We start from the raw sequence: 15,399 nt of genomic DNA, 5'->3' as shown, positions 1-15,399 counted from the left end.
TGGAGCATATTTATGTGCCGCATGCCCCCCCACAGCCTGTTAAAAGAAAGAATTTAGTACAGGTTTCCATTCTTATCTTAATACTCACATTTGTTTTGCAGATCACCTTTAAAAAGGCTGTAAATGTACTATAGGGCTCAATTCCCGGTATGAGCCTAAACCTTGCAGCAGGTTTCGAGACTTTGGCTGTTACGTACAGAGCTGTGCATTAACTGCGGGGCAGACGTTTGGTTTACAAGTCCCCAAAGCCTAAGGAGAAGTCATTCCTCACAAGAGAGCTGGTACTGAAACGCAGCGTGGCTCAAATCCTTCTTGGGATAAATGAGTGTCTGTCCCTTCTTGTTTTAAAACCAAATAGACAAAGCTTGGAGCGTTGCTTTAATCCACTTGGATTGGGTCAGATTTTCACTACTGAGTGCTGTAATATCAGCGTAACTGTATTCAGATGATTGCTGTGTTTACCCAGACTAACACCGCGGGCTTTACATGTGCGGGCTGAATAGTAATTGTGCGTTTCTTACCTCTGAACCCATTGCCATTGCCGCTAGAGCAGGCGGGAGAAGGAGACCCTTGGGGTCTGATGACAGGAGCAAAGGCACTCTTCTGTTTGACAGCAGGAAAGACGGAAGAGGAGAATGGAAGGATGGAAGAAGTGCTGGAGGAGCCGACTGTTGGACTTGAAGACATTACTGCAAAAGAAAAAAGGGAATCCTCATCAGAAACACAATTACAGAAGTTTGGTAAAACTGCTTCAAACGTCTAACTTCTGACTACTCCTTTACTTCTTCAAGAAGATCTCAGCCTCACGCTGACTTGCCTGTTTGCGGTAAGTCTAAAGCAGAGCGGTAGTTATAGTGAATAGTTAAGAAAGAGAGTGCTTAATCCTTTTAAAATGAAGGATGAGACTATCAGAAAATGGTAAATCATCAAGGGAGAGAGAGTCAATGTGGACAAACAGCAGAGAGCAATGGCCTGTCCACTCTCGGGCTGTGCTTTGGAAACTGGGAAGATCGGTAATTCCTGTGTCCTCCCCAGCTTCTGAAAAATGAGCATTTCCTTGGTTGGAGTTGAGAGGGGATGTTTTAAGCTGTTGCTTAGATTTGAATCTAAATTGGCTTATTTTTAAACAAGTATCTCGCAAGAAAAAGTCCCATTGTATGTCCAATAGCTTGTTAAGCTTGTTAGATTTCTGGTTATCAAGGTAATATAGTTTCACAGGAAATAAATCCACAATTCAGCTCTCAGTTATTGTTAATGTTCATACACATAAAAGTTATTTTAAGAGTGGCTTTTACAAAGGATTTGGGGTAGTGTCTATGCTAAAAGCAATGGCTACTTGCTTAATCATCTAAAGTTGCAAATTGTAGTGGTCTTTGCCACTTAGGAATCTGTATAAGGTTAAAAAATTAAGGAAACAAGTAAGATTCCTCTACTCTTCTTGAAAGAGCCTTCTATTCTTCTTGAAGAATGGAAACATTTTCTAGTTCACACTAAAGAATACCAGAACACAAATCAGGACCTTTTACAAAAATCATCGCTAAATCTTGAGCAATTCTCTTGAAAGTCATCACTTGCTGTAGTAAATTAAATGAAGCAGGAGCAAGAATCAAATGTAAAAGCAGGAAAGCACGTACATCCATAGGGGGATCCTGTGGGAGAGCCGTTAATGAAGCCAGGGGAGCCGGGAACGCCCAGGTTTGACATGGGGACGTTGCTGTAGCCGTTCATGCTGTTGCTGGAGGTGCTGTAATTGGACTGTTGAGGTGTGGAACTGGACGAGTAACCGCGGGGCGAGATGCTGCTGGTATTGCGAATGTAACCTAAAAATAAAAAACGCATTTCAAAGCACGTCAGTGGATTTGGCTGAAAACTTTCTCCTGTATACTCCCTGCTTAAATAAATTACTTCTTTAATTCCAGATTATTTAGAACATGTAAGCAAGTACCATTAAATTCAGTGGGGTTTATGCACGTGCTTTCAGGTTAAGTGATATTAAGGTTTATAACAATGTGGGAAACTAACTTTTTGACGTGAACTGATGTATGTTTTACTAAAAAATGTGTTTGCTCGTCTTTTTCTGAGGTCGGATTTATAATATATGTGGGATTTTCTACAGTTTTAGGGGGGATGTTATACTTTTCAAATTACTGATGACTTACAAATAAAGCAAGGGCATTACTAAGGGCAAATTATAACCCATATATAGTTTGCAGCTTGACTTTGAAGATGCACTACTTGGGGGAGAGAATAAACTGGATAAGTAAAAACCTTTTTTTGTCTTAAATAAAAAAATTCACAAATATTTGAGAACCAAAATTTAGCCTCCAAAAAGAGACTTAAGAACACTATCCCATCAGCATTAAAGTACAAGGTTATTATTACAGCTGCAAAAGGATTTTTCCCCAGAAAAGCTTTCATTAGAAGGATGTGATCCAATAGCTACTTGAAAAGCGGCTACCATTTAGATAGCAAGTCAGGGTATTTCTGCCCATTTATATTATGAAGTTCTAATTCAGGGCTGGTAAGACCTTATTAAAATAACTAGCAATATTAGCTACATGCTGACTTTTGATATGGCACACGTAATATTAACTTCATATGGTTTTACTGCCTTAGGGTGTTAAACACAGCTATTGATGGAGTCAACCACAGACTGTACGTTACTGGCATCGAGTGCTGAAAATCAAAATCTTCAAGAGTCAGAAAATGCCCACAGTTGATATTGCTCCCATGATGTATTACTGTTAATACGTCATTTTATGGCACGTTTTCCTAACAATCAATAATATGTCTGGAGTAAATGTAACACACACAATATATGCAAGTTGCTAAAATTAACACTGAAGAAGCCTTAAAAAATAAAGAAGAAAATTCCCCAGCCTTTTTCAGTTGCTGTCCTTGTCTTTTACAAAAACAGAGATACAACAATAAGAGATATCGAAGGGAGCAGGGAGAGAATTAAGGGCTAAGTTGGTATCAAAAAATACTCAAAAATTGTTTCAGCCATAGCTAATCTGGTGACTGGAACCTGGTGCAGACATAGAATCATCCAAAATGTCAGTGCACATCCCTTTCTAATGCTGACAGTTTAACGCCTTCTTTCTGTTCCTAACCCAAGCAGGCAGAGAAGTTGAGAAACTACTATGGAAGCAACTGTGATTCAATTTTTTGTTCTTTAAATTAACACTATTCTACTTGCAGAGCTTACCTTGGTTGTTCCCCTGTGTTGACTCTGAAATGCTGACTCCTAGCTGGCTGCCGTAGGAGTTGATTCCCATCATACTGCTGTGAGCAGGAGAGCTGGACAGTGCAGGGATCTGTGCCGGGTTCCTGGGGACGCTGTAGAGAGCTTCTGCGATGTCTGCAGCTCGTTTCAGAATGATGTCCTGCAGAATGAGAGAGGCAAGTTCAGCAACGTGCTTGGAGACATTTTCTGGTGTTTATTACTAAACCTGAACGTATCCTGCTGCCCTGTCGAGAGTTGTTCTGACCTGGTTGTTATGTGGCGTTCCGTACAGTGCTTCAACTAGGTCAGCAGCTCGTTTCAACAGCATTTCCTGGAGGATGAGCAGATGCATAAAATTGAGATTTTAACAGAAAAGGATTGCAACGCAAATAAAACCTTGGGCTAGTATTTTCTGAAGTGACTAGCGTTTGTGTGTGGTCATTCTGAAAACCGGGTCCCTTCAAGAGCTGTTATTTGCTGCTTATCTGAAAACCTGAACCCCTTACAGCATCTCAGACCTGACCCCCAGACCCCCCCGCCCCTGGGGAGCGCTGGCGGGGGCGCGGGGGCTGCCGCAGCGGCGCGGGGGGCCCGGCGGCGGCCCGGAGCTCTCCAGAGTCCTGAACCCGCCGCACCCTCACCAGCTCCAAGCGTGGGGGCCGCTTTCGAACACACCCCATTTAAACAGCAACTCCGTTCCCTACTGAATTTCAATATATTCTGTTGCATAGACACATAAAAATCCGATTAATCACCACGTCCATTTATTTTTTCTCAATAATGTTAATCAAACGAATAAAACACTTTAGCTATCTTATGTTACCTTTGGTTGTATGAAAAAAAAATGCACATTTATACTATCTGAATGCAACAGTCTTTCATCATGCAAAGATGGTAATATGTACTTTTGGTACTGCACTGAAATCTACGACTATAGTCAATAATGCCACTCTCGTTGTGCTGGGTGCTGCATCAACACCGTGTGCACCATTACTGATACATAAAATCCCGAGTTGTTGCAGCACATGCATACTGCAGTTGTTGCTACAGAAAAAGTCGAACTTTAAGTGCTCTTTACAAAAAGATTCCCCTAAGGTTAGACCTCTGCAACAAATCCTTTACGTCTATCTTGTATCATTTAGGGCCAGAGATTTGCCAATATGGATAAAGGCAAAGGAGCATGAATATGAACTGGGAAGATATCCGCATTGGACTCTCATTTTAGCACAAAAGAAGTTCCCAGACAGCGTCTGAGCTCTAACAAATAAAAATTACTGTAGCTGTGGGTTCTACTCACATTGTTTGGACCTACAACTAACTGGTGAACCTTATGTTCAGATGTAATTGTCATTTAAGATAAAATTTTGTCTCTTTTATGAGTTAGAAGTAAAAGAACGTATTTAGTGGGCTCAGTGAAATGATAGCTTACCTTAGCTAGTCTTTCGGGGTCACCAGGATGTCTTGGGATGACCTTTTGCAGTCTTTGGAAGCCATAATCTATGGTAGGTTCATTTAAAGCTGAAAGGAAAACAGAAAAAACCCTCACCATATTATTTGAGTATATATATCTTGTGCAGATGTTCCTGCCATTATCTGTACGATGAACTGTGTGGTGCTCCTGGACAATCTCTCGGTGTGTCTGTAATCTGTTAAATAAAGAGTCGGTGAAATCTTTCTGCTTACAGCTAAGCCTTGACAGAATTCTGTGCGTCCATGTGTCTACACGCGCGCTCACCCTCTGCCTGCTCTTTCTGGTGGGCACAGCTGAACTTGATGGACACGTTCATCTTCTGCCAGTATTCCAGAAACTGACTTCAGATGCAGATATGGTGAAGCAAATGATAAAACTGGCGTGAATGTTGCATGCTATTTGCAAAACTTCTAACTGCAAGTATTCCAAAGGGATGCACTAGTGAGTTTGGCTTAGTCAATAAGGGAACAAAAAAAGCATCACTTCAGCACTGAAAACTGCCCCAGCGTTGGATGCTGACTCCTCACCAGCCATCAAAGGCTGAGTGAATAATGTGAAAGATACAGCAGGGAAGCATCGTCACAAAATACTCCTTCGGGGATGGATGTATTTACTCTGGACAGAACTGCCCATGGCAGTAATAGAGCTAGTTATGGTGCAAATGCAAATTAGAACAGGTCTTCTACTGCGTTCGTTACACAGCCAGAAATGGAGAGTACCGAATTTGCTCATCTAACAAAGACATTACACACACACCCCCTGTAACATTTTGCCATCACAAACTAGGGCACAGCTATTCATTAGACACATTAACTTCGTCGATTGTGTATGGCTATTATGCATACATAGCCACTTCGCTGTAATGATGTTAATCTCTAGTGGATAAACCGAGAGATTTTGACCCAGATCCTCAGTCAGCAATAGCTGGTAGAGCCCTACTGGCAGCGCCGATGATTTCATAGAACTTCAGACACTTTAATACTCTCTACTATAAATCGTTGCAATAATAATCTAATTTCTGATTATTCAAAATTAAACTCCAATTCAAATTAATACAGAAACCAAAAGTCAGTTCATCCTGCCCACTCCTAGGCCCTGACTGCCTCTAATACATCAGGATCACTGGTGTTTACTAACACAGTTACAGGTAGGGGTTTTTAAATTTCCTTATATTTCAGAATGCGCATTATAACTCAAACGACACATTCATGCAATCACATGCTGAGATTCTTGCTAAGAATTCCGTGATGCGCTTAATAAGTAACATATGTAGGTCCTTTAGCACTATCCTCGTTCAGCGCCAGCTTCTCTCCACTTGTACCATTTCATTTAGGGTTCTTTTAAAAAATATTTTCTTTTAAAATAACTGCTGACATCAGCACAGCTGAAAACACCTGATTCCAAGAGACGCTGATGGCACTTATTGAATCTTCCAAAATACACTCAGCACTTACAGGCAAACCATCTCGGGCACCGGAAGAATGAAACTATCAAGTGAGACAGACTGTTACCCTGATCCAGATTCCCTGTTTATCTGTGTCTGTCTGTGGTATAACAACATGAAGGTAAAAGGTCATATTCCCCACTGAGATACATTTTATATTTACTTTTTATTAAATAATTATGGCATGGCATGAAGTTTAAATATTACAGGAGATAATCAAGTGGGAATTGAGTAGAGAAAACCCAGACCTGAGAATTTAGTCTTGGCTATACTTAGAATGTCTTTGCTCTCCACTGGGAGCCATTCTGGTTTGCTTAAGGAGTTTAATAATACACATTTCAACCGCCACAGAATCTACATCCCATTTGGGAAGAGGGGTTTTTTTTGGGGTGGGGTTTTTTGCCAATAATCCTGAGAATTATAGGCCAATTTTCTCAAGGGCCTTATACATCATTATGTGCCATTTCTCTTCTTGATTACAAGTCTAATCAGTTAAGTTATATATCTTAAGCTAAGCAAACCCGATGTAAAATATATAGGAATTTAAACATATATGTATACACAGCTCACTAAAAATAGCTAATGGGAATATACAAAATGCTAAGTCAGAAAGAAGAAATTGGCTATTATTCAACAAACGTTTTTCCAATGGATTGACGTGAACATTTTCATTCCGACAGATAAATAGCAGCAAATCATTTCTCAACAACGTTGAATTGTTCTAAGAATAACTCAGCCATTTTGAATCAATGTATGTATTATGTCTTTCAGCACAAAAGGTTTTCTGTACAGCTTGCAACAGAATGGCCTACTACTAGTTTTACTCATTAATGAAACAAAAATATCTCTGTCGTGAAATCCTGTTAAAAACCAACATCCAACATTTGTAGAAGTAACCGGTACCTTTTCTACTGAAGGGAAAGACGGAGAATCCACCAGCAAGTTTAAACAGCTTCACCACATACCACTTCCACTGAGAAAAGAGCTACTGGACCAGTGGTGATTTATCTGTGTGTTACATAGAAATATGCCAAAATTATATCCAAATGCTTTTGGGTTCATGGATTCAGAGACCATGAAGGGGTCTGACACAGAAGCAGGCTGCTCCTTATTTCCTACAAATGAGGTATCTGAAATGAAACCCCCAAGAAAACTGATTCAGGTACAGCAAAATCCCTTTGGGAACTCTCAAATCCAGTGTTTCAGGCATAAAGGGGTCTCTTGAATTTCCCAGAGCACAGTTTAAAAAACTGTGCATGACATGATATAGTGTATGCAAAAAAAGAGCAATCATCTAGTGAATAACCTAAATTGGTGGTTCGGCTGTAAGCCTCACGCTAGCATAACTGTTTTAACAACAGAATTGTTGCAGTCAGCGGTAGGGAGACTGCCCCGCAGTCTGCCAGACTTTATTTATGACGAGGCTCAAATAGAGTATGGCACAGTCCTTCCTCTTTTATATTGTTCCTTACCCTCCAAAATCCATGCTTTCATTTTAAATACAAGTCTCCAGCTATTATGACTCACTGGAACAGAAGAAAAATTCTCACACTTGAGCAATTGATGCCATGACATCTGTCTGCATTTGCAAAACCTGAAACAACAGCTCAGTCCCATTCATCTCAACAGGGACTGACTCAGATACCCAGTGATAACAGTGCTGACATTTAAAGTATTAATTATTTCCCCACACATCAAAGCACATCAGACTGTTGAAGGAAGATGATGTTATGAAGATCTGCACAATTTACCATGAGCGACAGCTCACTCCGATATTGCCTTGGGAGACGCGCACTCTCCTCCGCCAATCAAAGAAGGGCCACAACCAAGGACCTCCTGCAGCTCATCTTTGCTTTACTCCACGAAGCAGACCAAAGGGCCACAAGTCCTCTGCTGGCAAAGTATGAATGAGAAGAAACAGAGCATGCATATCCCCAGAAATATCCTGAACCCAGAGAACTGAGCCAGAAGGATCGCCGAATTTGGAGTGCGATGCCTAACCTTTGTAAACCCGTTAACGTAGAGAAAAAGGCTCCAATGGCCTTAAAGCTTCAATTCCATCTTTGCCCTAGTGACTACCTTCGCTCAAGACAACAGTAAAGAGATGGTTGGTATTCACCCTACAGAATAAAACATTTCCATGTTGCCTCCTACAGAAGCTTGCTTGCTATAATCATGCTAATTGTGGGCTTGGGGGTCCACAGACACTGGTCAGCCTGCTCTGAGGGGGACATGCTGGTCTGGAGATAGAAGGATGCTGCAAGAAGGGGACTGCCAGTGGCCCTGCGGGGTATCTGCTGGGTTGGCAACAGCCATTCCAAACACCCTACTCCCAACACAGCATCGCCTCCTATTCTGTGTGTGTTCCCTAGGCTAAAGCAGTGGTCGGAGCCGCTCTCTGCAAATGCTTTCTGTCACATCGGTTGTGTTCTGGCCAAGCTCTTCCAATTTGTAGAGCTCACTGCACCCTTGTAAGTGGTGTTTCCCACAAGCAGATAACGAGACCTTCTCAAATCTACTTACAAGCTTTAGCAAACTGGTACCGCCTATCCCTGGCACCTGGCATAGAGACTGACACAGTACAGCCCGGGAGTCCAACATATCCTACAGATTATTTTATATTGCATTGCTCTGACAAGTTAACCCCCGGGGGATTTCTGCTCAGCAAGGAAAATTATGTTCAAAATCTCCCTGATATACACATTTCCAGGTTAGCATCTCTATGACAGAGTAAATGCAGAGCTGTGATCAAACTTAAGACATGAAAGCCTACGAGACACATCCTCAGCTGGCGTAAACTAATGTAAGCGTTATTAAAGTCAAGGGAACTTACAGCGGCAGAGAACTGCAATGTGTGTGGCATTAAAAGCAGAATATCAGGCTACTGCCAGATTAGCAGCAAACGTTTTATTATTCCAGGAACAGCTGATGAAAGAAAAGTAATTCAGAACATGGGCGATATATGTGTAACCTGTATTCTCACCAGATTAAGGTACACACGGAGACTAAATGTTTAGTTGTGGTGATGTAAAATTAGACTTTTTATCTCTCACTTCAAGTGCATACTAAGCTATTAATGTATGTAAGTTGGTTCAGCCACTGCCATCACCATGTAACAAGCAGTTTCTCTAGATTTTTGCTATTTTCTGTAGCGCACCGTTACGTGTCCGTAGAATCCCGGTGGCTTCACTCATAAAAGTTCTCCATCTGGGAACCTTATGGAAAAGTCCACCCATCACATTTGGGCGATGAGAGGAATTTGATGGCTGAGTTGCAGCACCCTGAATGATAGCACTTAAGAGTGGAAACGCTGACAGACCCATAACTGCAGCGCTGCCAGCGCAGCACGCTGTGCAAGGAGCCCATTATAAATACACATTACAGGACGTCCATGAGCTCCCCTAACAGCTCCACTGGGGCATTTACATTTACCCTTGAAATTTATATCTAATTTTTATATTCATCTTTTTAACAGTTTATCATTTTCTTCTTCAAACAACCTGTTTTACTGTGACTCTTAAAAAAAAAATAAAGAAAGAAAAAAGTTCAAGTATAATCAGGTCAAACATTAATATTTGATTGTATATTAAATATTGAGGGCATAGGCAGATACACACAATACTAACTGAGATCATTGTTTTTCTGTTTCCATGTTTTAAGAATATTGGTGTTCCAGCGAATAAAGGATATGACTAGAACCGGAGAGCTCTATTTCCCTGTCTATCTCCAGCTTTCCTCTATAACCACAGGCAAGCAGTTCATCTTTCTTTATCCTTCCGTGGCGATGGCTCCTATAAAATAGAAGCACGTGTCTTTCTGGAACTGGTTGCCCATGTCTGATGCCGTGAGGCCCCGATGAGGTCTGCTTTTATATAAATAATTATTCTTGTCATAGCTGTGAAGTACCTATAGGCAGCTACTCAGTATTTTTCATATGACTTGACCCTTCGTGCTTTTCATCTGAGGTTGGATCTCAGCACTTAATAATTATGAAGGACTTAATACAACATGACCCTGCTAGTGCCGGGGCTGCTAGTTGTTGCTGCTGTTATTAGTTCTGACAGAACTACATCTTCCCATGCCTTTAGTTTGCAGGATTTCACACTTTTCAGTCTCCTGGGCTTGATGTTAATGCCTCTGCATTTCTTTGGTTTTTGCAGAGCGCAGCCTGAATGTAAAGGGGAGGTATTTAGAGGAGAAATTCTCGTTTCTTAAGGCAACTACAATTCAAGAGAGAAGTGGTTTTATTTGTGTCTCCCAGCCCACTGCACTTTCTGATACATTATCTATAAACTTTGTGACAGCTCAGAGGAATATATTGCAATATAAAGTACTAAAATTATCAAGAAAATAATAAACTTCCATTTTCAAAAAAACCCCACAGATTTTTGTTACGATGCACAGAACTACCTCACCAATAATTATAAAATCTATCGAACTTTCCCCTTTGGTATTTGATACGGTATTTGTCTGCTACTCTACCCAACAAATAACAGCACTTCTGTGCTGCTACTGAGATATTTTACAGAGTACTATGGATGCACACACGCGTTCTGCGGGCAGTGGCATTTAAACAACCTGAGGCTGTTTTCTGGTAGCTTCTCTGCTGTCTAATAACATGGTTGAGCCCTTCACCCTTTCTTTCAGTGGGGGATTAATTCAGGTCTCTCTTACCATTTTCCATTTTCACATAAATGTGCTGGAACTGTGCATCTTCGATGCTCCTAACTTTCTGATAAAATCTAATAGAAATCGGTCAAGAAGTTCCAAAGTTGTTGTGGAAGGTCTGAAGAAGACTGACAGGCAGAAGGACCTCGATTGCCTGAATATGGCTTGCCTAAGTTAAAACCGAATGCGTTTGTTCACAATCACAGTAGTTTTTTGAGAGCACAGCCACAGAAAGAAAAAAAATGCCACCATGTTATTTTCATAGCTTAGAAGTTGTTTTTACTGCTATTAGCAGCAACAACCTGGGGGAATTGATTATACAGGTGAGCCTTTACCTAATAGCTGTGTTTATCATTTTGCCTGCCATGGTGGGAGAGCTGCAGGTTCTTGAACAGACAGATTGAAAAGTTGTCTCTTCTACCCTCGCTCTAACAGCTCGGCATCTTCTGCGAAATGCTGTTTTGTAACATATGGCAGTAAGCACCCACTCACTCCTCAGAGAATGCTAACGGATATCCCTATGCCAATAACAGCAGTAAAACAGGGATAGTGTATTTAACTTTCTTCTCTTCTGCTGGCTCCTACATACATCTTCATGTCCTTTTCTGTGTGTAACTCTAATTAACATGTCAAAGAACTGCGCTGCAGTCTGACTCAAGTGCCCCCTAAATAGTACAAGTAAGTTTGCACTTAAAACAGCTTTACAATAATAAGACTTTTCTCTATAGAGGAATGCACATTCCTATTGCACGTCTCTGTATCACCCAGTTCCTCCACCTCTGTCAGCACAGGTCCTGACGGCAGAGGGATGGTGGCCCTCAGCACTGCTTGTGTTGAAGACACCATGCGATCAAGGCCTCCAGAAGCAGAAAATGGAACAGAAGAACTTTACATTTAAATCTGTAATTACAACTAAAGAATTAACAGTCTCTCTGCCGGTAAAGGCATCAGCCTGGTCCAGCCCCCACAAGGCCTGTACTCCCCATGGATCGGTGACACTGCCCCTTTGCTTAAGGAGTGCCAGACTCTGCCAAGTTAAACCTGTCCCATCTCTGTAGAAACATGACTGTATTTGCACGCAGGTGTGAAACTTTAACCTGTTTGGTGGCTTTGCCAGTCATCTCTCAGGAAAAGGAGATAAGTTCAACCTGCTCAAGCATCAGATCAGGCCCAGGGATCAGTGAGTCAATGCTCTGCCTTAGAAGAAAATGTATTTCAAAAGCTTTTGGCCACACCCTGACCTCACAAACCCACGAATAACTCCAGAACGACTTCGCTCTGCACAAGGGTTATTTTGGTGCCAAATCAGAAGAAAGTGCAAATCTCTTTAAGGTTGAGTCAAAGTCACTTTCACTCAATGGACTGAATATATCATTTCAGTATCTTCATTGAAGGCTTAATTCTTGCTGCAGGTTTCTAGGTGTGGCAGTTGTATGAATAAGTGCCTTTCCACGTACATAACTAAACACTAATTTAGCATGTGTAATAATAAAGGGTATATAAAATGGCATAAAACAGGACCTTCACAGATCATTGGTTCTTTCTAAAGTCCTAATGTGTCAGATTTTCATTCAAATTTTTCCACTTATGGAAAAATTCTAACCAATTCACTCAACAGGTGGTTACGTTTTTACCTTAAAATTCTTAATAAAATATTTCCTGGACCTTCATCATTATTTTTCAGTTAAATTATGATTTAAAATATGTCAAATATAATACACAAAGATTATTTAATGAGGATTGTTGGTAGTAAGAGTCTCTTAAAAATGAAATAAATCCTTCCATTTTGAGAAATCTGAATACAAGTTGGTGGGAGCAAGTCATTCAACAAACCCACCCTTTAGATCTTGGCGCACCATTATTCTCCAGCCACGCGTAACAGGCTACAGAAACTTTAGTGTCTACGTTTTATGCCATCATTGTTACTACTGGTTCTGGCAGTTCAATGAAATGGTCCCATCCGATTTTTTTCTTTCAGATCTCTAGACAATGTTTTCCTGCTAGCAGAGGTGAATATAGGACACTAAATAAGTTGATAATCCATTTAAGAATAAAAAAACCCCAACAGATTTATTTTCCACTCAGCTCACTGGCGTCTCTTGATACAAGATGCTCTCCTTGTCCTCTGGGATTATCTTGAAAATGAAAGGTTACCCCCAGCGAGAGGGAAATGTAAAATAAATTCTGTTATAAATAAAACATCTTCCAGTATGTAGGACAATGCTATCATGTTCCCGTACACTCAGTATATCTATAGGCAGAGCCATATCAGAACAGCATGAGCTCTAATCTGGAAAAAATATTAACATGTGTAGTAACAGTGCCTTAACGCCTCTGCAGCACAATGAAGCTCTCTCCTTACATGTCCAAATGTCACAACTAGCAGAGTGGCCTTCAAACAGCAAGAGGCTAAATTAAGGAAGAAAGCAAGAAAGCAGAGAGTTGTCAACGGTGATTACCAAAACAAAGAGGCTCTGAGCCTGAGCTCCTCTAGCGTAAATCACAGTCACCTACCTGTGTAAATGAACCTGCCCGGTGCGCCTTTGCAAAACTGTTTGGATTTGTACGATAATGTCACTTCAACCACTCCGGGAATGTGACGTGGAGGTGTCTGAACTCGGATGGCATGAGGCGTGATAAGCTGGTAAACAACAAAAGGAGAGGCACAATTATGACATGTCTGTGTTACTCCCCCCACTTTCACCCTACAAAGATGCTTTATGAGTAAATACATCATTTATTCCTATAAAGGAGGCACCATAGATCAGACAAGTGATACACGTGCTCTAGTTTCTTGCCTCCAGGAGAGGAAGACACATTTTAGGATAAACTGTCCTCAGGAAAATTGTACTGCTTATGCCCACTGGTTACCTGCTGGCGTTATTTCTAGACCCAGGGAGAATTCTTTCTCCTTCCCACACTCTAATTCTTTCTTTATTTCTTTACCTTTACCTGTCTCCAGACGCCTCCAGGTCCATTCTGGATATTACCGAGCAGTTGGCCTCCATAATATCACACAGCAAGGAGTTCCACAGACTGAACATGTTCCATGAATTTCCTTCACACAGGTTTGTATGGCCCGCCTTAACACGCCGCCAGTTTTGTACCATTATTGGAATGGGAATTAACATTGTTCCCCCTCCGTTTTCCTCAGAAAAGGAGCTTTTCTTCAGGTTAGCAACAGGGAGGCAGCCCTACCTACCTCGCTCCATACAAGCATGGTTCCGAATACGACTTGCAGCCCGTCAAAGAAGTTGTCTCCGATAATGATCACCATCGCTCCCCCTGTAGTCCAGCCTTCACTGGGGCTGATTGCTTTGATGCACGGTGTGGCTAAACAAAACAAAAAGGACATCGGATTATGGGTTTTTTTCTCCCACGCAGTCTTGAGACTGTTTGCAATACTGGGTGTAAAGCCCTGCAGCGGCAATTTCTGTGCGCCTTAAGCAGTCCTGAGTCATATTTGATGCAAACCGGAGCTTAGAGCAGCTTCACCTGCCCACGCCTGGAGTTTCTGCACCACTCCATGGCTGGCATCTATTCCCTAGCGCTGACAAAGGCCTAGGACAAGCTCCCTCCAACCATTCACCCATGAGGGCTGCTCTACCATGCCACGAAGCCCAATAAATAAATAAATACATAAATGAATAAACCAATAAATAGATAAATAAAAGCATGTTTTCTGCCTTGCTTGTGTTAATTACTTGCCTATTCATTACTGGCACTTAACATCGTGTCATTAAAGCCTAATAGGCCAACTGTAGTGGGTGTAAAAATGAAACGCTTAAATGATTGTGCAGAGGCTGTTTAAAAAAAAAAACCACTTATTAGCATATGATCGCACAAAAGCTAAACTCTGTGGAAAGAGAGGTAGATTAAGATTTATTAAGTTTATCAATGGGTAAAAAAGGTAAGAGAATATCAAATGTTTCCTCCAATTCCTATCAGGAGACAATTTTTAATAATTTTCTTGATTTTATAGAGTAGATTTTTTTTTTCTCCTCTCTTCCATATGTTCAAGGCCTCTGGACTATACATCCCATCAGGAACCCAATATGGTTTCCAGGCCATAACCAAAGTCAATCCATCACTCCATTCCCAATGTTGACAGGGTCAGAGGTGGAGGGGAACTTTGGCAGTGCTCCAAAAACATGAGACTCCTTTGAACAGCCAGTCAATCACATCCAATCAGTCAAGGAAAAACTGGATGGCTTCCTAGGCTAGGAATCCTGGGATTTTCCTTCTACCATTTCACTGCCCGCTGGGGGAGAATTAACACCACTCTGAATTCTTTACTGATTCAATCATTTTCTTCCAGTTCATTAATTCTTCTTTTAGGTTGATATAGGGCACAGTTAAGAAGTGGGGCAGCAAAACATTATAATGAAATAATATCCTTGCTTGTCTTTTCTACTAACATCACTAGCGCTTCTCACTTTCACTAGCTGCAGGGGAGGGAAAAGCAGGCACAGATAGCATTTTTGAGTAATTTTGAGTATACTGTCTGTGTGAGAGAGGTGGAATGTGTTGGTAATGAATGTATGGGAAGAGGGAGAGGAGGGGCCAACCAGTTTGAAGCTTAACAGATAC

The 15,399-nt window shown here is 41.2% G+C and overlaps 1 protein-coding gene across 3 annotated transcripts in view; it reads right to left on the bottom strand.

Moving 5' to 3' along the window:
• EBF2 (EBF transcription factor 2) overlaps positions 1 to 15,399 on the bottom strand; it is a 141,564-nt gene that overhangs the window by 8,918 nt on the left and 117,247 nt on the right. For all 3 annotated transcript variants that reach the window (XM_063358678.1, XM_063358679.1, XM_063358680.1), the window contains exons 9-15: positions 14,012 to 14,142; positions 13,324 to 13,450; positions 4,656 to 4,744; positions 3,492 to 3,557; positions 3,209 to 3,386; positions 1,635 to 1,820; positions 522 to 689 (exon numbers count right to left, since the gene is read on the bottom strand). In XM_063358678.1, coding sequence (XP_063214748.1) covers positions 522 to 689; positions 1,635 to 1,820; positions 3,209 to 3,386; positions 3,492 to 3,557; positions 4,656 to 4,744; positions 13,324 to 13,450; positions 14,012 to 14,142 — 945 coding nt within the window. The remainder of the gene's footprint in view (positions 1 to 521; positions 690 to 1,634; positions 1,821 to 3,208; positions 3,387 to 3,491; positions 3,558 to 4,655; positions 4,745 to 13,323; positions 13,451 to 14,011; positions 14,143 to 15,399) is intronic.

Source organism: Chroicocephalus ridibundus, chromosome 23 (assembly GCF_963924245.1).
Source record: "Chroicocephalus ridibundus chromosome 23, bChrRid1.1, whole genome shotgun sequence".
NCBI classification, from domain to species: Eukaryota; Metazoa; Chordata; class Aves; order Charadriiformes; family Laridae; genus Chroicocephalus; species Chroicocephalus ridibundus.
This window is presented reverse-complemented; position numbering and strand designations above follow the sequence as displayed.